General features: G+C 51.9%; 1 protein-coding gene across 2 annotated transcripts in view; it reads left to right on the top strand.

Moving 5' to 3' along the window:
* Positions 1-26,410, top strand: part of SLC1A5 (solute carrier family 1 member 5) — a 34,267-nt gene extending 7,857 nt beyond the window's left edge. For both annotated transcript variants that reach the window (XM_037884632.2, XM_043534805.1), the window contains 7 exons: positions 12,867-12,909; positions 14,081-14,167; positions 15,211-15,377; positions 17,950-18,183; positions 19,033-19,227; positions 21,501-21,635; positions 22,617-26,410. In XM_037884632.2, the coding sequence (XP_037740560.1) occupies positions 12,867-12,909; positions 14,081-14,167; positions 15,211-15,377; positions 17,950-18,183; positions 19,033-19,227; positions 21,501-21,635; positions 22,617-22,854 (1,099 nt within the window). In that variant the 3' untranslated portion in view covers positions 22,855-26,410. The remainder of the gene's footprint in view (positions 1-12,866; positions 12,910-14,080; positions 14,168-15,210; positions 15,378-17,949; positions 18,184-19,032; positions 19,228-21,500; positions 21,636-22,616) is intronic.
* The last annotated feature ends 702 nt before the right edge of the window (positions 26,411-27,112 follow it).

Consider the following 27,112-nt stretch of genomic DNA (forward strand, 5'->3'; position numbering starts at 1 on the left):
ACATCTCTTTGCCCTCTTATGGCAGCTCAGTGGCCTGTATGAAATAAGTGTGGTCTCAGCTCAGTTCTAGCAGGCAGGTATCTATAGCCAACAATTACTGCTGGCATTATTAGTTCTGTTCATGACCCCTAATCCAGTGCTTTCCCTCCCCTATTGGAAGCTGTGCTGAAGCCTCTTTGAAAGGAGAACTGTGTACGCAGTCAAAACTGAACAGGTCAAAATGCCCATCCAAGGGTATCTGGGCACATCTGAATAAACTGCTTCCTTGCCCTTGCTCCCAGGAAAATGGGTGATTCCCTACAGCGTGTTTGCGTTCTCCTTGCCTCTAGGCTCTGCTATCCTGATCAGAAGAGGGGGAGTGCGAATGAGCAGCTGCCTCCCAGAAGGGTCCTCCACTCTGGCAATGTTGCCTAGTGGTTAGAGCACTGCACTGGTGCTCTGTAGAGCTGTGTTCTGTTCACTCTCATTGGCTTGCTGGATTACCTTGCCCAAGCCACTTCCTCTCTGTGCCTCAGTTTCCCCCTCTATAAAATAGGGGTGAATGGTACTGACCTCCTTTGTAAAGTGCATTGAGATCTATTGATAAGCACTGCTGTATACTATAGGTATTGCAACACAATTAGTGCTGCTGGCTGAGGCATGCCTGGGTGCATGGTCATCCTGCCTTTGCCTGCCCTGGGGAGAGAAGTAGCTCTCCAGTCTCTGGAGCTGGCAAGATAGCACTTTATTTTGAGATTAAATCAGAGAAGCTTGAGGATGTTCAATTGTCCCTACTTGCCAGGCTTCCTGCACTGAGATGTGTGATGTATCTAAGCATCAGTGTGTGCTTGGTTATAAAAGATCAAAGACCTTATCCCTGCCTCTGGAAGCTCTGACATAGGCAACGCCCTGGGAGAGCCAGAGACATGTTCCTAGCTGGGCTTCTGCTTGTCTGGAGCAAGGGGATTGCTCCCATTATTTCTGCCAAGGGACTAGAGGTTTCAGAAATGTGTAGGATCCATCTTAACCAGTTAAATTTTCTCCCATCAGACACCAGCGATCTCCTCTGTTCACTGTCTCTAACCAGCACTCATCTGAATCTGCTGCACAGACTGGCTTGTGCTCAGAGCAGCCTTCCTAACAACTTGGGTGGAAACAGAAGGAAACCTTGGCTTATTGATCCTGGGGGATGTGAGGAGGAGATGCTGGCCTGTGGTGCTCTGGCATGTTTGTGGATCTACTGCCTTCCTGAGCCTAAGGGCAAGTCCACACTGGAGTGCTACAACAGCACAGCTGCACCCATGCAGCTGAAGCACATCCTCTCCCGTCGGCATAATTACTCCACCTCTGAGAGGCAGAGGCTATGTTGGTAGGAGATATAGTGCTGGTGTGGAAAGCACTTAGGTAGATGTAATTTACGATGCTCAGGGAGGGTGTCTTTTTCAGCCCCATAGCAACATGAGTTATGTAGACTTAAGCAGCAGTGTAGAGCAGCCCTTAATTGTAAAAGCCAGCTGGACTCCATGGTGTGATAATTCTCACACCAACATCAGAGCTAGGAGACCTACCTAGAGCTGGAGCAGGGGCTGATCCAATCTTTTTGGCTTACGTTAGAGCATGGGTGCTCACAGTTGTCAATATCTTCCCCTCCTCTGGGGAGGCAGGGCAGGGCTATTAACTCCATTGTACAGATGTGGAAACAAAGGCACAGGGATGCTGAGTGACTTGGCCAAGTTGACACAGGAAGACTGATAAAATATGGACTTTGGCTGCAGGTGGTGGGATTGGGGTTGGGCCTATAGAGGCTATAAGGGGAAGAGAATATGCTGGAAAGCCACTCCTTGGTTTGAATGGAAAAAACAGAACCACTTCAGACATGTGGGGCCTGATTCACTTGCTTGTGGGATCTTGTACAGTTACATCAGTGCATATAGTGACATGCCACCATGCTGATCACAGAAGCAACAGATTTGGGCCCTATGAGTTTTCCCTCTGTAGTCCTTTCCAGCTAGCGTAAACCAGTCCTATTTTGTGGTGGATGGGACCAGTTCAGGCTGCTCAAATGCCAGTTCAATTGGTGTCTACGTAGAGGGGTTTGACTCTTTGCAGATGGGAATGATTGCTGTGAATCCAGGATATGAATTCAGACGGTCAATCAGTGAAGAACAGAGCTCTGTCATGAATGTGCCTTTCCTGCCTGTCTCAATCCCATGGGGAGCATGGAAGCTGCTGTGGGAGACCACAGTGCTAGAGTAGAGTTCTGCACATGTGCAGAACACTTCAGTCCTGGTGATCACACTTCCCCTTATGCTGGGCTCTGTGAGACTGGGTGGGGAGCCGCATAAAGGAGGGTGACTGGGAACCGGACACCTAATGCAGTCCGTGGCAGCACTCTGGGAATGGGGCAGGAAGGCTTACACTAGCCCTGTTGTGCAGGATTAGCTGGAGGCACATGACAGCTGAGTCTGCAGAGCTTTGCTTTTGGTACTTACTGGCTGCACTTTGAGAGGAAAGCTGGCTCCTATCCTTGGGTAACTTGAGGATGGGGTGTTGTGTCCTTAAGAGAATCACAAACATGGCAGCCATATACTTCCCCCTTCCAGAGCCTGCCTGAATACTCCCTTTACTTCTGCAGTGGGTAAGCCCCTTCCAATGTGGGGTGGGATATACAGTCCCCTACACACACCCCCTCCCAGCTAGGGCTGATCTGGGCTTGTGCCATGTTTGCTTTGGATCAGGATAGTTCTCTTGTCGGCAAAATGCAGTCTCTCTCTTTAGTGCCAGTCCTGTGTTGGAATGTGGCAATCACTGGGGTTTGATTGTGGCGGCCCCATGTGACTGCTGTTTGGATTGGTGTTTTAGGGCCAGCTGCTGGTGGAGAGGATGCAGGCATCTCCCTGCTGCCCCAAATGGATGTGCTGGCCTGTAATGGAGTGTCTCAGCCAAGCTTGTTCATGCAGGCTGGGGGAAGCTGGGTTTGGACTGTGATGTGAATGCAGGGCAGAGTACCTCTGCATTGGAGGCACAGATCATTCAGGTCTGCCTTCAGCCTTGGGAATTGTTAAAGGGCCTGCTGGCTCTCCCTGATATCATGTAAAATCTCTGGAAGTAGCCTTTAGTGTTATGTTGCCCAGGGGAGGAAAGCTCTGCTGTGTGGCTGAGGTGCAGCTTTGGGTATCAGGACTCCAGGATTCAGTTCTCCTCCTCTCTGCCACTGACTTTCTGGGTGACCTTGGGCAAGTCACTCCTCCCTCCTGCTGTGCCTCAGTTTCCCCTCTTGCTAGATGCAGGTTGTCATAAATATAAAGGGAAGGGTAAACACCTTTTAAAATCCCTCCTGGCCAGAGGAAAAACCCTTTCACCTGTAAAGGGTTAAGAAGCTAGGATAACCTCACTGGCACATGACCAATGAGGAGACAAGATACTTTCAATGCTGGGGGGGGAGAAACAAAGGTTCCCTGTCTGTGTGATGCTTTTGCTGGGAACAGAAAAGGAATGGAGTCTTAGCCCTGGTCTACACTACGACTTTAGGTCGAATTTAGCAGCGTTAAATCAATGTAAACCTGCACCCGTCCACACGATGAAGCCCTTTATTTTGACTTAAAGGACTCTTAAAATCGATTTCCTTACTCCACCCCAACAAGTGGAATAGTGCTTAAATCGGCCTTGCAGGGTCGAATTTGGGGTACTGTGGACACAATTCGACAGTATTGGCCTCCGGGAGCTATACCAGAGTGCTCCATTGTGACCGCTCTGGACAGCACTCTCAACTCGGATGCACTGGCCAGGTAGACAGGAAAAGAACCACGAACTTTTGAATCTCATTTCCTGTTTGGCCAGCGTGGCAAGCTGCAGGTGACCATGCAGAGCTCATCAGCAAAGGTGACCATGATGGAGTCCCAGAATCGCAAAAGAGCTTCAGCATGGACTGAACAGGAGGTACGGGATCTGATCACTGTATGGGGAGAGGAATCTGTGCTATCAGGACTCCGTTCCAGTTTTCAAAATGCCAAAACCTGTGTCAAAATCTCCCAGGGCATGAAGGACAGAGGCCATAACAGGGACCCGAAGCAGTGCCACGTGAAACTTAAGGAGCTGAGGCAAGCCTACCAGAAAACCAGAGAGGCGAATGGCCGCTCCAGGTCAGAGCCCCAAACATGCCACGTCTATGATGAGCTGCATGCCATTTTAGGGGGTTCAGCCACCACTACCCAGCTGTGTTGTTTCCATCCTTCAATGGAGATGGAGGCAACACGGAAGCAGGTTTTGGGGACGAAGAAGATGATAGCTCACAGCAAGCAAGCGGAGAAACCAGTTTTCCTGACAGCCAGGAACTGTTTCTCACCTGGACCTTGAGCCAGTACCCCCAAACCCACCCAAGGCTGCCTCCTGGACCCGGCAGGCAGAGAGGGGACCTCCGGTGAGTGTACCTTTTTAAAATACTATACATTGTTTAAAAGCAAGCATGTGAAAGGATTACTTTGCCCTGGCATTCGCAGCTCTCCTGGATGTACTCCCAAAGACTTTGCAAAAGGTTTCTGGGGAAGGCAGCCTTATTGCATCCTCCATGGTAGGACACTTTACCACTCCAGGCCAGTAACACATACTCGGAAATCATTGTACAACAAAGCATTGCAGTGTATGTTTGCTGGCATTCAAACAACATCCATTCTTTATCTCTCTGTTATCCTCAGGAGAGTGAGATCATTCATGGTCACCTGGTTGAAATAGGGTGCTTTCCTTCAGGGGACACTCAGAGGTGCCCGTTCCTGCTGGGCTGTTTGCCTGTGGCTGAACAGAAATGTTCCCCGCTGTTAGCCATGGGGAGGGGGGAGGGTTGAGGGGGTAGCCACACGGAGGGGGAGGCAAAATGCAACCTTGTAACGAAAGCACATGTGCTATGTATGTAATGTTAACAGCAAGGTTTACCCTGAAAGAGTGTAGCCACTGTTCTATAAAATGTGTCTTTTTTTAAATACCGCTGTCCCTTTTTTTCTCCACCAGCTGCATGTGTTTCAATGATCACAGGATCTTCTCCTTCCCAGAGGCTAGTGAAGATTAGAAAGAAAAAAAAAAAAACACACATGATGAAATGCTCTCTGAGCTCATGCTGTCCTCCCACACTGACAGAGCACAGACAAATGCATGGAGGCAAATAATGTCAGACTGCAGGAAAGCACAAAATGACCGGGAGGAGACATGGCGGGCTGAAGAGAGTAAGTGGCGGGCTGATGACAGGGCTGAAGCTCAAATGTGGTGGCAGCGTGATGAAAGGAGGCAGGATTCAATGCTGAGGCTGCTGGAGGATCAAACCAGTATGCTCCAGTGTACAGCTGAGCTGCAGCAAAGGCAGCTGGAGCACAGACTGCCACTACAGCCCCTGTGTAACCAACCGCCCTCCTCCCCAAGTTCCATAGCCTCCACACCCAGATGCCCAAGAACGCGGTGGGGGGGCCTCCGGCCAACCAGCCACTCCACCACAGAGGATTGCCCAAAAAACAGAAGCCTGGCATTCAATAAATTTTAAAGTTGTAAACTTTTAAAGTGCTGTGTGGCATTTTCCTTCCCTCCTCCACCACCCCTCCTGGGCTACCTTGGTAGTCATCCCCCTATTTGTGTGATGAATGTGAAGCAACAATGACTTTATTGCCTCTGCAAGCAGTGATCAAAGGGAGGAAGGGAGGGTGGTTAGCTTACAGGGAAGTAGAGTGAACCAAGGGGCAGGGGGTTTCATCAAGGAGAAACAAACAGAACTTTCACACTGTAGCCTGGCCAGTCATGAAACTGGTTTTCAAAGCTTCTCTGATGCGTACCGCGCCCTCCTGTGCTCTTCTAACAGCCCTGGTGTCTGGCTGCACGTAACCAGCAGCCAGGTGATTTGCCTCAACCTCCCACCCCACCATAAACATCTCCCCCTTACTCTCACAGATATTGTGGAGCGCACAGCAAGCAGTAATAACAGTGGGAATATTGGTTTCGCTGAGGTCTAAGCGAGTCAGTAAACTGCACCTTTAAACATCCAAATGCTCAGCCTATAGTTGAACAGCTCCTGACTACTGTCTAGGCTACCTGTGTACGGCTTCATGAGCCATGGCATTAAGGGGTAGGCTGGGTCCCCAAGGAGAACTATAGGCATTTCAACATCCCCAACAGTTATTTTCTGGTCTGGGAATAAAGTCCCTTCCTGCAGCTTTTGAAACAGACCAGAGTTCCAGAAGATGCGAGCGTCATGTACCTTTCCCGATCATCCCACGTTGATGTTGGTGAAACATCCCTTGTGCTCCACCAGAGCTTGCAGCACTGTTGAAAAGTATCCCTTGTGGTTTATGTACTCGCTGGCTTGGTGCTCCGGTGCCAAGATAGGGATATGGGTTCCATGTATGACCCCACCACAGTTAGAGAATCCCATTGCAGCAAAGCCATCCACTATGACCTGCACATTTCCCAGGGTCACTACCCTTGATATCAGCAGATCTTTGATTGCGTGGGCTACTTGCATCACAGCAGCCCCCACAGTAGATTTGCCCACTCCAAATTGATTCCCAACTGACCGGTAGCTGTCTGGCGTTGCAAGCTTCCACAGGGCTATTGCCACTCGCTTCTCAACTGTGAGGGCTGCTCTCATGTTGGTATTCATGCGCTTCAGGGCAGGGGAAAGCAAGTCACAAAGTTCCATGAAAATGCCCTTACGCATGCAAAAGTTTCGCAGCCACTGGGAATCGTCCCAGACCCGCAACACTATGCGGTCCCACCAGTCTGTGCTTGTTTCCCGAGCCCAGAATCGGCGTTCCATGGCATGAACCTGCCCCATTAGCACCATGATGCATGCATTGGCAGGGCCCATGCTTTCAGAGAAATCTGTGTCCATGTCCTGATCACTCACATGACTGTGATGACGTCTCCTCCTTGCCCGGTATCGCTCTGCCAGGTTCTGGTGCTGCATATACCGCTGGATAATGCGTGTGGTGTTTAACGTGCTCCTAATTGCCAAAGCGAGCTGAGCGGCCTCCATGCTTGCCTTGGTATGGCGTCCGCACAGAAAAAAGGCACGGAATGATTGTCTGCTGTTGCTCTGACGGAGGGAGGGGCAACTGACGACTTGGCTTACAGGGAATTAAAATCAACAAAGGGGGTGGCTTTACATCAAGGAGTATTTCAGGCAGGACTTCACGGAGGGTTCCAATAAGAAATGGTGCACTTAAGTAATTGTTCTTATTGGAACAAGCAGGTTGGTCTGGCCTCTGATTGATACATGGCTAGATTTATCTCGCTGCACCTTCTCTGTGAGTGACTGCAGTGTGACCTAGAGGAAGGAGTCCCCTAGACAGGGGAGGGGGAGAAAGCAAATGAGTACAAAACAAAGCTGGTCTGTTTCTTGTTTTGATCCACTCCATCTATCTTTTACATCTTTGGCTGGCAGCAGACAGTGCAGAAGGACTGCAAGCCATCCACATCTCATGGCTGCTCAGCAGAAGATGGTACAATAGGACTGCTAGCAATCCGTATCGCCTGCCTGTTCACCATAGGATGGTTCAATAGGACTGACTGCAGGACTAAAGAGAATGACCTGGTCAAGTCACTTCTAATGTAGTCCCTGCACCCATGTCTGCCCAGGTGCTCCTGGCCGACGTGGCCAGGAGCACCTCGGACATGACGATGATGGCTACCAGTCGTACTGTACCGTCTGCTGCCACAAGGCAATGGGTTGCTGCTGCTGTGTAGCAATGCAGTACCGTGTCTGCGATCACCCAGGAGACATACGGTGACGGTTACCTGATCGGGCTCCATGCTCGCCGTTGTATGGCATCTGCACAGGTAACTCAAGAAAAAAGGCGCAAAACAATTGTCTGCTGCTGCTTTCACGGAGGGAGGGAGGGAACGGGGGTCTGATGATATGTACCCAGAACCACCCGTGACAATGTTTTAGCCCCATCAGGCATTGGGATCTCAACCCAGAATTCCAATGGGCAGCAGAGACTGCGGGAACTGTGGGGTAGCTACCCACAGTGCAACACTCTGGAAGTCGACGCTTGCCTCGGTACTGTGGAAGCACTTCGCCGAGTTAATGCACTTAGAGCATTTTCTGTGGGGACACACACACTCGAATATATAAAACCGATTTCTAAAAAACCAACTTCTATAAATTCAACCTAATTTCATAGTGTAGACTTACCCTTAGTAAGTAAGCTAGCTAGATGTGTTAGATTGTGTTGTTTAAATGTCTGATAAAATAAGATGTGCTGAATGGAATGTAGATTCCTGTTTTTTTGTCTTTTTGTAACTTAAGGTTTTGCCTAGAGGGATTCTGTTTTGAATCTGATTACCCTGTAAGGTATTTACCATCCTGATTTTACAGAGGTTATTCTTTTAGTTTTTTCTTCAATTAAAATTCTTCCTTTAAGAACCTGATTGCTTTTTCATTGTTCTTAAGATCCAAGGGTTTGGGTCTGTGTTCACCTATGCAAATTGGTGAGGATTTTTATCAAGCCTTCCCCAGGAAAGGGGGTGTGGGGTTTAGGGAGGATTTTGGGGGGAAAGACGTTTCCAAGCGGGCTCTTTCCCTGCTATATATTCGTTAGATGCTTGGTGGTGGCAGCAATAAAGTCCAAGGGCAAAAGGTAAAATAGTTTCTACCTTGGGGAAGTTTTAACCTAAGCTGGTAAAAATAAGCTTAGCAGGTTTTCATGCAGGTCCCCACATCTGTACCCCAGAGTTCAGAGTGGGGAAGGAACCTTGACACAGGTACTGCTCGCAACACAGTGGGACTCCCTAAGACAGTTGAGGCCTCTGTGCTACTGTAATACTTGTAAAGTGAGTCCACTGGGATAGGGGAGACCTTACAAATGTGAGGTTCCATGGTGCCATCTCCAGTGCGAGTACATCTCAGAGTGCACCCCCCACTCTCCTACCCTAACTCGTAAGGACATCACTGAGCACGGAGGACTTTGCAGGCTCCTGCTCTCTTTCTAACTGGGCATCACACTGCTAGCAAGCAACGTGGAAAGCCATGCAAGCAGATCAGTCTGAAGCCTTCATGTCAGTACTTCTGGGATCTATCCCCAGTGCTGACTCTGCAACCTTAGAAGCACTTGATCTCTGTGATTTTGTAAAATGGCTAGAAGCTCCCAGTGGTTGTGAGAGCGGGGGCTTGCCTAAACAGGGATCTTGCATAAGATTAACACAAACAAGCTAATGTTAAAGTGCCTTGCCTCTACCTAGGCTTTTAAAAGTGAATTATTTTGGTATATCAGGCTGTTCTAATGAATCCTGTATAGAACAGGAGTAACTCCACTTTGCAGTTTGTCTGCTTAAGGTTCACATGGATGCATTCATCCTGTTGCTACCTACACTGCATTGCTTCACAGCTGGATTGGCCTGTCTGTGCTTTCTGCTCTGGGCTCATCTTGACTGGATGCACACTCTAAGTGCAGGAGTGCAGCCAGCTCTGCCCCTCTTCAGCACCAGGTAGGGGGTGACAGAGTAACAGCCGTGTTAGTCTGTATTCGCAAAAAGAAAAGGAGGACTTGTGGCACCTTAGAGACTAACCAATTTATTTGAGCATAAGCTTTCGTGAGCTACAGCTCACTTCATCGGATGCATACCAGTACCAGGTAGGGGTGAGTTCATGCCCCGCATTTCCACATGGACTCCTGGAGACCACCTGGGTTTGATTGCAGCTCTCCAGCAAGAGCGATGTCAGGCACTGGACTGCAAACAGCTACAAGACACTGAGATGCAGGGGCGCTGCCAGGCCTGGTCCCAGTGCCCAGCCAAAGCAAAGGGACTCTGTCAGAGGTACCTGAAGGCAATGGACAAGAACAGGGTTTCCAGTAATGCTCATCACATGGGCAGGTAATGGGAGCAGCTGGACTCCAGTGACGATATTCTTAAGGGCTGTTTTCTGCAAAGCATCCAAGACAGCATGACACACGCCCAAGATGTCTAGGGTCCTTTCCACACCACATGGTCTAATCCAGAGGAGGTCTTCCTGGGCAGACAAGAACTGGGACACAGCACATGCAGAGATGACAGAAGAACCGTATGTGTGCAGCCTGACTGAAGCCGCCATGGAGGAGAGCTCTACCAGTAGCCAGCCTCATGATGCTATGGGTGGGAGGTGTACCTGTTTTATGTGCTGTTAAAATACAAATGCATGGGGGGGGGGGTTAAACTGCTCTCTGCTGCGTACCAGCTGTCCTCTGCCAAGCTGAGCAGAGCCAGAAGACCAACTGGCAGTGAGAAGTTATCATCCCCATCCTCAAAAGGGCACCTGTGCCAGAGACTTAAAGCTATAAAATAGCAAATACCACAGCCAATTGCCCTGCCTTGAAGGTACAGTTAAACTGGATGAGGTAAATGGCCAAAATCAGCTTATGGAGCCCCTCCAGAATTGCAGGGTGTCTTCAATCGCTTCCTATGGGCTGTTAACCTTTGTATTTAGTTGCTGTAAAGGTTTTATTTTTTTGCAGGGCACATTTTTAAAAAGATGAAGGCACAGGGAACACTGTGCTTTAGCGCACACACTTCATGGCTGTGTACACCCTGCAGAGCTAGTGTTCACTTCTATTCCTGCAGCAGCTGGGCAGACCCTATCCTCAGGAATAGCAATGCTGCATATCTCTTAGGTTTGCCCATTGCCGTCTAGAACAAGATGGCCTGAAGCCAGTTCTCCAACATAAGGATTGGATAAGCACCTCTGCAGGCTCTTACTAACCTGCCCCCTACCCAGCACTGCTACAAGGGCATGCCAAAATCAAGGGCAGAAGCAGTGTTTTCTCATTGTTGGTATGGGGACTAGTACTGGGAGAATAAATGTGATCATTCTGATGGCCCTCAGGAGCTGGGTCCCAGGGCTTGTGCATACAGGGTCCTGGCACCAATAAAATGACCTCAAATTGCCAAAGATGAGGCAGAGACACGAGGAAACATTCAGGGAACCACTGCCTGCAGCCTAGGAGGGCAGAAGGGTGGAGGGATGGCTTCCTAGGCTCAGACTGAAGGCTCCCAGGAACGTGTGTGGCCCTGGAAAGGGACGTGATGGACGTGCAAACAGCTTTTTTTTTTTTTTTTTTTTTTTTTTTGTAGCAGAGGCCAAGCACTGCCCCTACGTCTTGCCCTGCCAACTCTGTGGAACATGCCACATTGGGACTATGGTAGTGTGGGAAAGACCTCACTCAACTCCCCACAGAAGGATAGGCCTGAGTGCCCCACCTCCAGGAGCTTGTGAGCACCCCACAGGCTGGGTGTGCCACAGTTCTGTTGGCCTGTGTTCTTGGTTAACGGTCTGGGTTTCTGTAATAAAAGTACAAGTGTTTTTGGGGTGGGTGTTACTTGTTAACTCAATGGCTCTTTTCACCCAACCTGGCTGGAACATTCGATTACATCACTTACATAACATCCCTCCATCCTCTGAGTTCCTAATAAAACCAGTGCACAAACACATGTCACTGTTTTAGTTGCAGCATACTCATTACCCCCTAACTATCCCTTGGCCTCAATGTAGGAGCACAGTTGCATCATTGCTCCTGTTTCCGTGAACTCTTGGGACATGTTTTCTCAGAGGTTGTCTATAATGTTCAGAAATTCTCTCCACCACCTGTCCAGGCTCTCTTCCCTGGCTCATGGATGTTTTTTGATGGGCGTTTGCTATGTTCTGCACAAGGCATAGAATGAGGAGAAATAGCCAGCATTACTAGGTACCATGGCTGCTTTCCCTTCGCTCTTCCAAACACATGTGCTGCTGTCATTTTGCAGCTGCTCCGCAGCCCCCGTTAATATTGATTAACTTTGCCCAGTGATCAGCCAGGCCTTGCAGCACCATTTTGGTCAAAGTTTCTGGCCTGGGGTGCGTGGGTGGTGCAAAGGAAAGGCACTGATCGCTTAGCAATCGCCCCTGTACCATGCAGTCCCCCATCCATGCAAAGGCATTGCCAAACTTTGACCTGGGGCAGTAGCATCCTCTTAATAGCCTTGCACGCCTCCACAAGACCAGCCCAAGCAGTTGATTTCTCTTCCCCTCCCCTCCAAAAAAACTCCAGACCACTTAGTGTTGAGCAGTAGCATGGGGGGGTTCCAAATGGCTACACACTTCTCTGCGCAGAGGGGAATTCTCGTGGGGGTTCTGCTGCTCCGGGGTGAGCTCTGCAGAGATCTCTAGGAACGTAGCCTGCTGCAGCTACTGCTAGTCAGCCCCGTTCAGGAATACTATCCTGTTCTCCTCTGTCTGTGCTAGCTGACCAAGCCCAAAAACAGTGCTGCACTCAGTAAGGCTGCTACGGTTAAATGCCCTGCTGAAGAAACTGCTGGATTTCCTCTTCTCCCCCTCAATGGCTGTATCGCTGCGGCATCCAAACCTGTCAGCTAAGTGACTGCCAATACACATGCCTCATCCTGTCATGACCACGGTGCTCCGTGTGTCCCCAGGGCAGCCTGATTAGCAGTTTGAAAATGGCACTGGCAAAATACAGATGAATTATGGGATGTTAGGAGAGGAATCACGGGTGTTTCTCAGATCTCCTTCTCCAAATCCCAGAATTCCTCTAGGTTCTGGGAGGCTTCCCCCAATGCACCATGAGAAAAATTCTAGAGCATTGAGTTGAGCGGCAGAACTTGGCACCAGAATGCTACCTGCTTCATTTGAACAACTGCAGAGCTGTGTGGCTGCAGTAATTAACAAGGGTTGTGCCTTAAGGCAACATAACAGCTCCGTGCTGCGTACTTCAGTTCTATACAGTTAATTCTGGGTACTTAGAGTGAACATACTAGATCGGTGTCACTTTCTTGTATAGACAAGCCTTTGCTCGGAGATCTCTAATGCGAAGGGGGCCAATTTAGTGACCTTGTATTTTTCTGAAGCTTTGCTGGCTAAACTGTTTCCTTCTCCACAGGAACATCTTCCCTTCCAACCTGGTGTCGGCGACTTTCCGTTCGGTAAGTGACTCGCTGCATCATCCCACGCGCTGTGCTGTGTCCCGCAGGTCTCCCCTTAATAACCATTCTAGAAACTGTCGTTGGGCTGTTTGTCGGAGTGTAGGACACCATCTTAGTGTCACCTACACTGCAGATAACCTCAGGGTTGGGGGCAGAACTGTCCCTTTACAGTTTGGTAGTGTAGATGGAACCTAGCGTGTTCCCCTATTTTCATACTACGGATGGTACCCTGTTTTGTGCATGTTGGTGACAGCCAGCTCCCTGGCACTGCCTCTCAAGTACTGCCTTCCATAGGCTTAGCATGGGCAAGAAGTGCCCTCAGAAGTGCCTAGCCCAGTGGGGCCTCTGGGAAAAGAATAAACGATGAAACTGATGTTGGGTGCATAATGCCTGCTCTGGAGGTACAGTGGTGGTTTTGCTGTCACTCTAAATTAGGATCAGGTAAATCCAAGTGGCACTCAGTCTCTCCAGGTTCTTGTAATGGGTCTGCCATGGTATCTGACGGCCTCCTGAGATTAAAAAAGGACAATCAGTGTGGGCCCTTTAGAGTGGGAGAGAGCCCTTAAAGGAGAGCTCAGCTCAGGTGGGTGGGGTGGTGGGGGGAATTCAGGCTGAGAATTATGTTAACAATGAAGGCAAATCCCAGATGGGGATGTAAATTCACCCCTTCTCCATTGTGTGGGAACTCTGCCTGCTTGCAGTGCAGTGCATTTAATGCACCTGGATTCTAAAAATACACCTGAGAACTGGCAAGCTCTGTGGCTAAGCACCTGATTAAAGGATTTGGGTAGCAGGTGAAGGCCTCCGTGTAAGCATTGCAGTAACTGCAGGGTTTATATACAATGTAGTTTGGCAAGTGCAGTTATTGCTAATGGAACAAGGGGATCGTAAACAAATCTGTCACAGCGCTAACCTTTGGGTTATATTCATCTGTGGCAATTACGCTCCAGTTATAGTTGTAATTGCAGTGTAACTAAAGTGTAACTGGTCACTACACTGTACTGTGTGATTTATAACTTCCTACCAAGCAGGCACACTCCCTGACCCTGTTGGCCATTAAACAACATTGGGTGGGTTTTTCCATCTCAGCCTATCTTGTAGGCCCCCAAACCATGTGGAGTTAATCACAAGACATGGGTGAAACAGTTTATCTCCCCTTTCGTCTCTCCAGTATGCTACCCACTACAAGCTGGTGGTGATCAGGAAGAACGTCACCGATGAGCTGGGAGTTTTTAATGAAACGGTCACAGAGGAGAAGGTAAGAACCTCATCTTGGGGAACAGTGCTGCTACAAGTCGCTCTGGTCTGATCCCTGCTGCTAAGAACACAGGGAGCAGGTGAAATTGCTGTCATCCCAACCCCCTGTCAGAAGCTGCACACGGAGGCCTCTGCTTTACAGCAGAGCCAGAGACTAGGCTGGCCATACGGGATCAGTTAGTGGTGAGGCCCAGTTGGGGTGGGACCATCTAAATCCGCTAAACTGTTGTCTTTGTTTGGATTGGAGGGGACTTGGGGCTAAGAGTCCTGTCCAGATGGGAACTCTGCAGCCCCACCCTAATCCCTCCTTGTCTGTGACTAGGACACTGCTGGTGCCTTCTCCATCGGTCTCTTCCCCATTGCTCAGGAATAGGACATAATTGCAGGGAGCTTCTTCATGGCCTGGACGTAGCAGTCTCCCAGAACTAGAGGCTTTGCATTCCGCTACATTCCCTTCCCAGCCGTGTCCAAGGAACCCCTGGCAGAGCTAGACAGGCCTCCTTAGTACAGACAAGGTGCTATCTCCCAAAGATGAAGCCCCGTATTTTTAAAAATTGGATGGTGACTGATAGGCACATTCTAAGAACATGAATCCGAGAACAGGCCATTCTCACTGCTCCCCTTTGTCCTTGGTCAAGTGGTCGTGGAAGGACTCTTTATTTATGACGCCAGCCTTCACAAATGCTATCCAGACCATCTCCCTTATTCCTAGAGATGCCACCCAGCATGGTCTGCCATGGAGGCTCATGGCTGTACAGATATCTGTTCAGTAGTGTGAGTGCTGGGCAGAGGATCGCAAAGACAAGACCCAGGCAATACGTGTGTCTGTGTCTCACAAATGCAGGGAGGTCACCTCTCCAGGTTCTCCAGCCTTCTTGGACCTTAAAGTACTGATGGCTAAAGTTCTACAAGGCTCTCGTTTCTTGCCAAACTCATGCCTGTCAAGCCTCCACAAATAGCTAGAGCCTTTCTCTGTTCCCTGGCCTGTTGTCTTCTCTGAGCTACCTTGTTTCTCCGGTGACAAATGTTGACCTCTTTGCTCAGGTTCCCCTGGGAGATGAGGTGGAAGGGATGAACATCCTGGGTCTGGTGGTTTTTGCCATCGTCTTTGGGATCGCTCTGCGGAAGCTTGGGCCCGAAGGGGAGAACCTGATAAAGTTCTTCAACTCCTTCAATGAAGCCACCATGGTGCTGGTCGCCTGGATCATGTGGTACGAAGGGGCAACTAGTTGCACCCATTGCGGGAGAAGGGGGAGTGATTCAGTGCGGGGGGGGAGTGACTGGTAACTTGGCGATAAGGCTGTCTCCTGTAGTGCGTCGCCCTGGGCAGATAGCCAGAGCTGTTGGGGGTCGATGCAAAGGCCTGTGGGGATAATTATGGGGCTAGATGAGCCAGTGATGGGAATCTACCAAGCTGCTCAGATACAGCTGTGTGGCGATTCTGTGCTGTAATGGAGACCATTCCACTTGGCTCAGTGCTAATTCATTAACATGGAAACCATTCCACTAGGCTCAGTGCTAATTCGTTAACATCCTCACTCTGGAAGAGCTGGGCTCACTCTCCAGTACGTACAGTTAGTGCCTTGCTCTTAGGCCCTTCGAGAACTGGATGTGAGCCTGACTACAGAAAGGGAGATGTCAAGTGACTCGTCCAAGGTGGCACAGTCATCTGCAGAGCCACAAATAGAACCTGGCCCTGCTCTGCTGGCCTCCAGTCAGACACATGCCGGGGGTGTAATATTATACAGCAGATGCTCTCGGACACGGTTGTTGGCACTTTCTTTCCCAGTGGGCCAATATGCCGGGTGTAGCGGTGGCTATGCATTGGTGCTTACACCCAGTTCTGCCGCCTCCTTAGCAGCTGGACGTTCCTGTTATTTCTCCACTGTTGGAAGATGGGTAAATGACTTGCTGTATTGGAAATGCCATGGTGTAGTGTGAGATGGGAGTGGAAAGATCATGAGAGTTTTTTCCCTAGCTGAATGAGGGAAGCATTAGTGGTCATGGGGTTCTTTGCTTCTGGAAGGGTCTGACGCTCGCGTGTCTGGACTGGAAAGGGCAATAAATAGAATCCTCTATCTGGGCTTGAGGAGTGGACAGTAAGGATCAGCAAAAGTCCTCCTGGCTGTGGCTGGACTCCTTATCCACCTCTCCTGGGATCCTGCCCTGCTGAATCCTCTTATTGTATTTGGACTTTCAGAAAGCCTTTGACAGGGTCTCTCACCAAAGGTTCTTAAGCAAAGTAAGCAGTCATGGGAGAAGAGGGAAGGTTCTCTCATAGATTGGTAATTGGTCAAAAGACAGGAAACAAAAGGGTAGGAATAAATGGTCAGTTTTCACAGTGGAGAGCGGTAAATACCGGAGTCCCCCAGCGGTCGGTACTGGGACTAGTGCTGTTCAACACATTCATAAATGATCTGGAAAAAGGGGTGATCAGTGAGGTGGCAAACTTTGCAGATGATACAAAATTACTCAAGACAGTTAAGTTCAAAGCAGACTGCGAAGAGCTACAAAAGTATCTCACAAAACTGGGTGACTGGGCAGCAAAATAGCAGATGAAATTTAGTGTTGATAAATGCAAAGTAGAGCACGTTGGAAAACATAATCCCAACTATACATACAGAATGATGGGGTCTAAATTAGCTGTCGCCACTCAAGAAAGAGATCCTGGAGTCATTGTAGGTAGATCTCTGAAAACGTCAAAGTGCAGCTGCAGTCAAAAAAGAGAACAGAATGTTGGGAACCATTAGGAAGGGGATAGGTAATCAGACAGAAAATATCATAACACCACTATATAAATCCATGGTACACCCACATCTTGACTGTTGCCTGCAGTTCTGGTCACCTCATCTCAAAAAGGATATATTAGAATTGGAAAAGGTGCAGAGAAGGGCAACCAAAATGATTAGGGGGGTGAAACAGCTTCCATACGAGGAGAGATTAGAAAGACTGGGACTGGTCAGCTTGGAAAAGAGACGTCTAAAGGGGGATATGAGAGAGGTCTAAAAAATCATGACTGGTGTGGAGAAAGTGGATAAGGAAGTATTATTTACCTCTTCACACCACACAAGAATCAGGGGGTCACCCAATTATGTTAATAGACAGCAGGTTTAAAACAAGCAAAAGGAAGTACTTCTTCACCCAACGTATAGTCAACCTGTGGAACTCATTGCCAGGGGATAGGTCCATTGATGGCTAGTAGCCAATATGGTCACGGGCACAACCCTGTGCTCCGGGTGTCCCTAAACCTCTGACTGCCAGAAGCTGGGACTGGATGATGGGATGGATCCCTCGATAATTGCCCTGTTCTGTTCATTCCCTCTGAAGCATTTGGCATTGGCCACTGTCAGAAGACAGGATATTAGGCTACATGGACCCTTGGTCTGACCCAGTATGGCCGTTCTGATGTAACCTTCTCTCCTCTTCCAAGCAGCATGTGCTGGGCAGACTTCCTTCAGGAGATGGGGATTCCTCCTGACCTATGAGAGGTAGCATGAACTAAAAAAGGGATTGGGCCCAGATTTTGGGGGAAGTTAGGAGCTTGAATACCTTTGAGGATCTGGGCCTGGGAGACAGGACTTCTGGGTTCTCATCCTGGCTTGGCCACTGCATGCAGATCTGGGGCAAGACACTTACCCTGGCTTTTCCCATCTACAAAATGAGGATAATTGCCAACTTCTGGGAGGTGTTAATTGGCCGTTGATTGCAAATGGCTGGCACCATTGTCCTGCCATAGTGGCTGAGGGGGGTTTCCCTGTCTTCACTGGTCTCTCCTGCCCTTAGGTACGCTCCCCTTGGTATCATGTTCCTGGTGGCTGGCAAGATTGTGGAGATGGAGGACGTGGTGGTGCTCTTCACTAGCCTGGGCAAGTACATCTGCTGCTGTGTCTTAGGGCACTTCATCCACGGCTTCATCCTCCTCCCGGTTATCTACTTCATCTTCACACGCAAGAACCCCTACAGGTTCCTCTGGGGCATCTTCACAGCGCTGGCCACTGCCTTTGGCACCTCCTCCAGGTATTGTGGTGTTAGCTGTGGGCACAGGCGCTTAGGGGCTTGAGTAAACCTCTCGTAGGGAGGCTTCCATCAGAGCAGGGAGAGAGAGTGGTAGAATACTGGGGTTGTTAGAAGATCCCTTCATAGAGTCCAAGGCTAGAAGGGCCCACCAGCTTATCCAGTCTGACCTCGCCAACCCAACTCCGCCCCGCTGCTCGCACACTGAACCCAACAACCTATGTGTGTGATATAAGAACTAGAGACTGTGCTTGATTATGCTGAAAGTCGAGGAAAATGCTATCTCTTCTTCAGCAGTCCTGGGCTGTTGCTACTCCCATTGACCCCTGCTGGGTTTTTGGTCACTCAGCAACTCTAACTGCCAGCTGTAGTGTTTTATGTTAACCTGCGGAACTCACTGCTGTATGATACTAACAAGTCTAGTATCTTTAAGAGTCAAGAAAAGGATTCAGGTTTTGCCGGGTAGTAGAATCATATCCTAGGGAGGCTGCAGTAAGCAGAGCTCTCCATCCTTGGGCTTCAGGGCATAAACACTTCACTGGGATCAGGAAGAAATTTGCTTCTGTTAAGTGAAGTGCATTCATTCTCCTGTGAAGCACCTGGCTTTGGCCGCTGCATTTAGACCAAGGAGGTAACAAACTTGGTGGGGGCTGTTTCCCATTTCTAGCATAGCCTGTGGGTGCCCTTCTCCCACAGGGAAGGTTGCTTATGGATCTATTAGGAAGTTCTGCATTGGCCCATCCCCAGAGCGGGGGGTGGGGGGAGCTGCTTCCCCTTACATACACACCCGGCTTGAGGCCTCGCTGGGCTGGCGCATGAGTACTCACCATACACACTCTGATCTCTCCGCAGCTCTGCCACGCTGCCGCTGATGATGAAGTGCGTTGAGGAGAACAACGGCGTCTCCAAGCACATCAGTCGCTTCATCCTGCCCATCGGGGCCACGGTCAACATGGACGGGGCTGCCCTCTTCCAGTGTGTGGCGGCTGTCTTCATCGCCCAGCTGAACAACATCCCGCTCAACTTCATCCAGGTCATCACCATCCTGTGAGTGGGGGAGCCTCTGGCGTAAAACACTGAGCCACAGAATCTGCCCCACCCCGAGAGGTGGGCTGGATATTAGCCCTGGCTTACAAAGGGGCGAGTGGGGTCCTGAGGCACAGCGAGGTAATGGGACTTGCCAAGCGGTGGTGGGGCTTGGAATAGAACCCAGGAGTCCTGTCTCCATCTCAAATCACAAGACCATGCTTCTGTCCAGAGGCAAGAGTCCTTGACTCCCAGGTTCTTGGTCTAACTGTTAGGCCCCATTGTGTGGCCCAGCCTGGCTGTTCCCCTTCCTCTTGCGGTTTTCTGCAGGAAACTGGGAATCTCCTGGCCGGCCTCACATAGGAAAAATGTGGTCATGAGCTTGCTGCCAGGGCCAGGGGAGATTCATGTGACGCTGGCTCATGGCAGGAAGTTGCAGGGTCGGGGTGGGTCATCGTCTCCGCTTCTGTTTTATAACTGAGCGCAGTGTTGACTAGCTGAGCCCTGGCACTAACCAGTGCGAGTTACAAGGGTTAGTAGCTAAGAGGCCAGGACTGAAGGCTGGATGTCCTGCCTCAGCAGAACTCCCAGGTCTTGCCAGTCCAGGGGTTTGGCCCCACCACCCCCACCCCACTCTTAAAAGGTGGCCTTCACGCCTGGGTTGTGTCTGCGTTTCCCCAGTGCAGACGCTGCTGGGGCACAAATGAGCTGTTGCCTTTGGATCTTTCACTTCACCCAGCTGTGCTGCCCCAACCCTGAACAACCCCCCACCCCCACCCCAAGTGTGGGCACTGAGTCGGACTGGGATACGTCGTTGACTCTGAGTGCGGGGCTGCACTGATCCATCCGGTACAGGTCACTCAAGGTGATGAGAGGGTCAGTGATCAGAGGGTCCCATGATTGTCCCATGGCTCATTAGAGCCGGATGCTTCCTCCTTGGTCGGGAGATGATGCCCACGTTCCTCCCCAGCAGTGGGTGGAAGGGGAAGAGCTCGCTCTGCCCTTGGCTTTGCTGGCTGGCATGGGGCCTGTCACTGGCTGGTCGTGCTGCTGGGAGGTCCCTTCTCTGAGCAGTGCTGGCAGGTTATTGCCAAGCCCCCTGCTGGGGTCCTGCCTTGACCCTCAATTTCTGATCTGACCGTGCACCTCTGCTCTCCTCAAACCCGGCAATGTCCTCTGGGGCTGAACCCGCTGCCACTGGGCCCTGCCACACGGCACCGTGGCTGGGGAGCGCTGCACCACTGAAGCCCTGCCGACCCACACTCAGTCACTTGCCCCCCCGATCTTTACAGTGGCTTCCTGTCCCTGTGGGGATCTGCCATACAGAGCCCTGGCGCAAGTGAATGAATTCCTGCTCTCCGGCTTACTGCTTTCCCCACGGCCCCTTTGTGCTGCCGCTCTTCTGTAACTTCTCTTGCTGCTGATCCCATGTGACTCTGTCCAGAAGCATCACCTTCGCGTGGAAAGCATGACTAGGAAGCTGCTAGCTCTGCCTGCCCCTAATTCTCCTCTCTCCCCTGGGCGGGAATGGGTGCACTCTCTGCCCCCTCATAGCGTCCTACGCTGTGCTTGCATCATCACCATCTGTTGATGCAATTGAGGGGGTTGCAAAGGTGGTTCTCTGCCCCAAGAACAGCTGAGATCTCTGGTCTGACCCCCCACGTCTTGCCTTTGCATTTGTCAGGGCTGGAGAAAAGGCAAGGAGCAAGACTGAAATCTACCTGCATGTCCCCAGGGAACACGTATAGGCTCTTCTTCAGTGTGACAGTCCCACTCCAAGGTGTTTCTTGCATTCAGTCCTAGGAAGGATCATGGCCTACGAGCACTAGAAAGGGAGATGGCTGTCCTCCTTTCACAGATGGGTGAGGACAAGGGGAAGTGACTTGCCCGAGTTAACTGAATTGGTGGCAGAGGCAGGATGAGTACCCAAACCCCTGCTCCAGCCACGACAGCACAGGAATGGACGTGTGTGTGTGCTGACACACCTCCGTTTGCCACGTACTCCTTAACTCAAAGATCATGTGGTTAGGGCACTACCCAAGGACTAGGGAGACGTGGGTTCAAGTCCCAGCTCTGCCACAGACTGTGAGACCTTGGGCAAGTCACTTGGCCCCTCTGCACCCGGTTTCCCCATCTGCACAATGGGGATAAGAGCCCTGTCCCGCCCCACAGGGGGTTTGTGTGGTTAAGTGAGTTAGGTTGGGAAGCGCTTTGAGATCCACCAATGAAAAGTGCTATGTAAGAGCACCCCTGCTGCACTGTTGACATGTCTGATCTCTCTCTCTGCTCTGCAGCGTCACAGCTACGGCCTCCAGTGTGGGGGCAGCGGGGATCCCTGCCGGCGGCGTCCTCACCCTCGCCATCATCCTGGAAGCCATTGGGCTGCCGACCAGCGACATCTCCCTCATCCTGGCTGTGGACTGGCTTGTGTAAGGGCAGGACAGAGGGGCAAAGACACTGACGTGGGTTGTACAGGGTAGAACAGACAGATCCGTCTGATGGGCTCAGTGGGTGCACCTGTCTGGAACAGGCTGGCTGGCTGGGTCTATGGAAATCCATTTCCTGGGGCCCCCCTATGTTTCTGCAGCCTCAGCAGAGCAAGTTAAACCAGCTGAGAGCAATCTCGCACGGGGAGGGCCCTGGGCAAAGTGACACAAGGCTGCACTCCCCATAGGCTAAGTCTCCACTTGGACGGGGCCGTTCCTTTGGCTGGCCCGCAGCTCAGCTTCTGCAAGGATACAGTTGTTGTGTTTGCCTGCCATGCAGCCTCCCCTGCTTCCAAAGTGCAGTGCCACTTTGCCAGTGGGCAGCTGAGGCAAGGGGGTGTGTGGGTTAATCGCCAACGAGAGCAGCCTTTGGGGCAGATGCCTGCGAGGTTGCTCTTGTATGTAACCAGGCACGGGAGGGGAGTAGGGAGGGTGGTGGGGGAGAGTGTCTCAATCATGGGCATGATCAGTGCAAGGAGGCTGATGCTGACTCGTCTCCAAGGTGAGCTAGGGAATTAGTTGGCCTGGTTAGTGGGCTCGGTGCTACTTCCCCATGTTTGAACACCCCAGGCCTAGCAGCTAAAAAGCCTGATTGAGTGGGACCAGCTCAGAGCAAATCCTAGGCTCTGAATGGGACGTGCCCTGGGGCACGAGGGCGTATCCTGTGGGGTGCAGGATTCCTCCTGCTCCAGAAATTCTCTGGTGGCAGATGCCACTGTCATGCCAAGTCAGCATCCAGCCCAACAAGTGGTCAAGAGCTGCGGGAAGGGTTCCAGGTTGCTGGGCAGGGGCTTTGTGGCAGCGCTGGGCTGCCATCTCCTGGTGGCACTGAAGCACCTGCCCCTGGTTCAGTGCTGGGGAGCAGTTTCTGACTCCCTACTGTCACCTGTCTGCTCACCCACCAATCCTCCTGTGTTTATTCAGGGACCGCACCTGCACCATCCTCAACGTGGAAGGAGATGCTTTCGGAGCCGGCCTCCTGCAGGTGTACACAGAGAGGACGATGGGGAAGGCTGAAGCTGAGGAGCTGATGGAGATCAAAACTGAGGCCCTGGGCCCCAACAAGGTTCCGGGCGAGGAGGAGGGCTCCCCACTGATCAAGAGAGATGAGCCCGTCCTGCTGGCTGCCGTTGGCTCCTGCGAGAAGGAGTCTGTGATGTAATCAGCGCCCGGAGCGTGGCCTTGGTCGGAGACTTTTCCTTTTTTAGGGCTCCTTTTTAAAGACGTGTCAATTGGGGCAGAAACGGCCACTTCTGGTTTTCTTAAGCCTTGAACCCCCTGGGCGAAGCAGTCTCTGTGGCAGGGCTGATCAGCTCAATACAATTCTGACACCCCTCTAGAGTGACCCCCTGCCGATCTGACTTGCGTTCAGGGAGCCAGAATCTCGGCTCGGTTCCCAGCCCCACCCCTTATTCCTTTTCTACGTCGATCCCATTCTCCTGATGCTGGCTGCAGACAGGACTGGGGCCTCTTCAATCACTCCTTGCCTCTGAGCCTCCGCTGTCTGCCCTCCCACCCCTGCCCCCTTCCTGTTAATTTTCTGGACCAAGCAAGCACCGAAACTGGCCTCCTTGCGCTTTAAATGTGCTGAAGCATCCGGCATTTCTTGAACGACTGGTAACACCATTTTCTGTCATGCGCTCAGCTGCTCAAGTGGAGGCCAGCTGGCTCGCGGGCCCCTCCTGACCTCTGCCCTCTCCTTCTTGCCTGAAAGACTTGATATTCTAGCTCAGCCAGAGCTCTGGCTGGGGGTCCCTGCAAGAGATTCCCCTCCCCCCGCCCCATTCTCTCCATGTGCTACAATTCGGTGGTGGAACAGCTTGTGCCTTTGTCTGTGTGGCTGTGGTGCAGTCCTGTCTGTCACGCTGGTCCCGGAGGAGCCAGCGCTGATGTTGGTGTGGAGTCATGTGTCTGTGTCCCACGGTCTCTTGGTGTCCTAAGAACTGGTAGCTCCAGCCAGGCTGATGTAATTTATTTTGCTATTTAAATGATGCGAATTAGTTGTTCTCTCCAGAATAGAGAGGAGGGAACCCTTAGACAGCACCAATGGACTGGAGGCTGCACATGGCATCTACCATGAAAAGGGGATGGGACAGATCCTGGACTGATGGGGAAGCCTGTACGTCAACACCCCAGCTAGGCATTGCCTTAATTATTTGACTCCAAGCCCAGGTTCTTGGGCTGGACACTCCAGCCAAGGGTTACAGCTCGCTGCTGATGTGTCAACCCTCTGGCTTTTCAGCATAAGCTCTGACAGGCTGCGGTTCCTCTGGCCCCATTCACTCCTTAGCCTTGTAGACCCAAATCCAGCAGGGCTGTTCCGATGCCAGCTGGAACCTGCTGCTCTTGCCTGTGCCACGACCAGTCATGTGGGGCTCTGATCTGGGACTGTTCTAGGGGGCGAATGGTTTGTTCTGTTCTGGCCCCGAGCAAGCCGTTCTGGGGGCTGTTGGGCCCTGGTAGCAGCTAAGCTATTGCCCTCGGCCACAGCCTCAGTCCAGTGGGTTGGTCCGTTTGAATTTCTGCCATATCTTCCCCAAAGAGGCTTTGGGGTGAGGAATCGCAAGCGGGGGGATGGGTTAGCTCTTGGCATCAAGGTCCAATTCCGTTTTAAACAGATGGAGGGCAGGCAGGGAGAAGACACCAGGCCCCTCTGAAGATCTGATAGGGGAGGGTGTTTGCAATACTGGCCAGCTTGGGGCCAGGCCGGATCTTGGATGTGATTGCTTGCTCTGCTGCTCCATGTGCTGTTACCAACCCAGTGTCTCTGGCTGATTCCTCCCTAGGCCAGGGGGCGGGTGTGTCCGTTTCTCAGGCTGGCTCTTTAATGCTGGTTTTACTTGAGCTTTTGGAGGCCCTTCGTTTGCCCCTTAAGGATCCCTCAACTCAGGGCTGAGTCCAGGGTTCAATGGGGGGTGTTGGGAGAACCGAGACGTTCCTGGGAGATGCCAGGGCTGCCTAGTGTGCCATGTCTGCTTGCAGGCTGTGGTTCTCTGCTAAACCTCGGCTGGTGCTGCCCAGTTGGGAGAGCCTCGTCCTCTGGGCCGCCTTCCTTCTCTGAAGAAGAAATCTGAGCTGCTAATCAGGCGGCCCGGCCTGTGCCGGAGTCTCACACCATCCACCAGGGTCTGGTTCCTGTTAGCAGCCCCATGCAGCCTTGCTTCCACCCAGGGCGCTCCTGCCGCCAGGCAAACGTGGGCAGCTGCTGCGGACTAGCTCCTCTCTAGATCACCCTCTCAAGCCAGGCCTCTCGCTGGTGAGAACAGGCCCTGGCCGATCCCTGTGTGAACTCCCTTTGCTGGGGGCGGGGGGGGGGGGGCGTTAATGCTGCTCTCGCTGCTGGGGACATTGGCACAAAACAGGCACTTCAGGGCCTCAAGTGGCCTTGTGCCAAGTGTTCCTCTGGCAGCTGTCTGAATGGCAACCAACCGAGGGCAGACAGGACCATTACTCCAGGTGAGGGAAGAAACCGGAGCCTTGGGTGAGCCGGCTCCAGAGGCACAAGCAAGCGGCTGCTAGGCTGCCGGTAGAGCGACTGTCTTTGGGCTGTAGCATGGGCCTGTTGACCTCTGCCATAGCTTCACGGTGGCCTTCAGCCAGTCTCCTTCCCGGGGGGGAGGCAGCTGTCCTTGGCTATGCAGATAACCTAGGTTTTAGCCCGGCCACCTACAAAACCCTCTGGCCCAGTTTTCTATAAGGCTGGGCCAGCTAGCACAGCTGGGGGTATCTGCTGATAGTCCTCCAAGGCCTGCCCCACAATTCCCCAGAAGGATAGACCCCTTCTTCTGCAGTTGCCTCAGAAATAATCCTAGGGCATCCCAGTTCCAAGAACCAGCGGCTATGCCCCCAGCCCACACATGCGTGTTGGATCCAGGCCGCAGTAATGCAGGTAGGGCTTTGCAGGGGCATGCTCCCACCTGGGCTAGCCTGTGCCAGCTGCCTATCACCAGTGTGACCTGGGCAGAGAGTCCATCCCCTTTGTTCCAGCAGTGGGGTGAGAAAAGGCCCAATGTGGGGGATAACTGAATCCTGGGGGTGGTGATTTGAGGGACGTCCCGCACTGGAGTCTGAGTCCTGCTTAGGCCCGGTAGCTGCTATGGTGATATAGCACTCCTCAAGCACAGCCCCATCTGCAGTCTTGGGTCAGTACTCACCCTGGATTTCAGTGGGTCTTTGCAGTCCCACTCCCAGGGAGATGGAAGCATAATTTGAAGGAGGAGTAACTGCAGTGGCAGTTCTGTGATTCTCAGGCAGACTCTGCTGGGAGGGACTGCAAGTCTCATCAACTGTTTGGCTTGAAAGCCAGTCCTGACCCCTATCCCTGGAGCCTAGGATTTTCATCTGCAGAAGGTACCTGTGCGTAGGAGGAGCAGAGAAGGCTGGCCCAGAGATCAGTGCCTGTGGGTGCAGGAAGGTTAGGTACAGGCCTGTCTGAATCTGCTTCAGGCAGTTAACCCCAGCCTTTTGGAAGCATGAGCAAATCCCTAGGTTGGTGCTCGGGCTGAGATCTCCTCACTGCCCCTGAGGCGGATGGGGACGGGGATGCAGGTGCACGTCCAAAGTATACAATGCCAAAGGAATTGCTGGTAGGAGCCCTGCAGGGGCGGTGCCGCTCTCAAGGGCGCTTGGTGGTGGTGGCGTCTGTCCTCAATGCTGCAATGGCTGTAACTAAAATGTTCACTCCTGACTGCGGAGACAATAAAACAGACTGTCCCGTGGGTGTGTTTGTGCTTTGTATGCTGTGACCCTCTAAGCGTGGCCTAGAGAGAACAGGCGCGCTCTGCTGCTGTGGCTGGTCTGGGGGGCCCTGATACGGCCTGTGCCAGGGCCCCCTTACCTTAGGCTGGCACTGGAGGTGAGGGGGAGCAGTGAGCTAACCCAGAGACGATGGGCATCACAGACCATACATGGGTGGGGGGACGGTCAATAAAGACAGCAGAGTAAAGAGCCAGATCCTAGCATGCGGAGGAAGCAGGGAACACTGGTTCATGCAGTCCCTTGGATATTGGACCAGCTGCCGATTGTGCCGCGGTTGGGCTTCGCTTCCTGTCTGTGGTAAGTCAGGTTGACCCAGCCATACAGCTCTCACCTGGTCCCGCCTGCTTTACCCCCACCCCGCGGCTGCCTCCCCTGGGGCCAGCCGCTGAGCCTTCGCTCTCCCCCATCCTAGGGAAATTCAAGCAGCACAAGCACCCAGTGCAAGCAAGTCTCCGAGAGCTGGCACCGGCCTTGGCTGGCAGCCTCCAGGGGCCTGGAATCTGCCTCCACTCGCTTGCAGGGGCTTTGGCACAGCAGAGCAAGACAATCATTAAACTGCTGGCTGCACCCTGGATGAGTATGGGTGAAAGGTGGCGAGCAGGTGCCTGCACCAGAGACAAACAGCGCAGGGAGCACTGCCCTCGTGTACTTAGAGATGAATA

The sequence above is a fragment of the Chelonia mydas genome, chromosome 23 (assembly GCF_015237465.2).
Source record: "Chelonia mydas isolate rCheMyd1 chromosome 23, rCheMyd1.pri.v2, whole genome shotgun sequence".
NCBI lineage: Eukaryota > Metazoa > Chordata > Testudines > Cheloniidae > Chelonia > Chelonia mydas.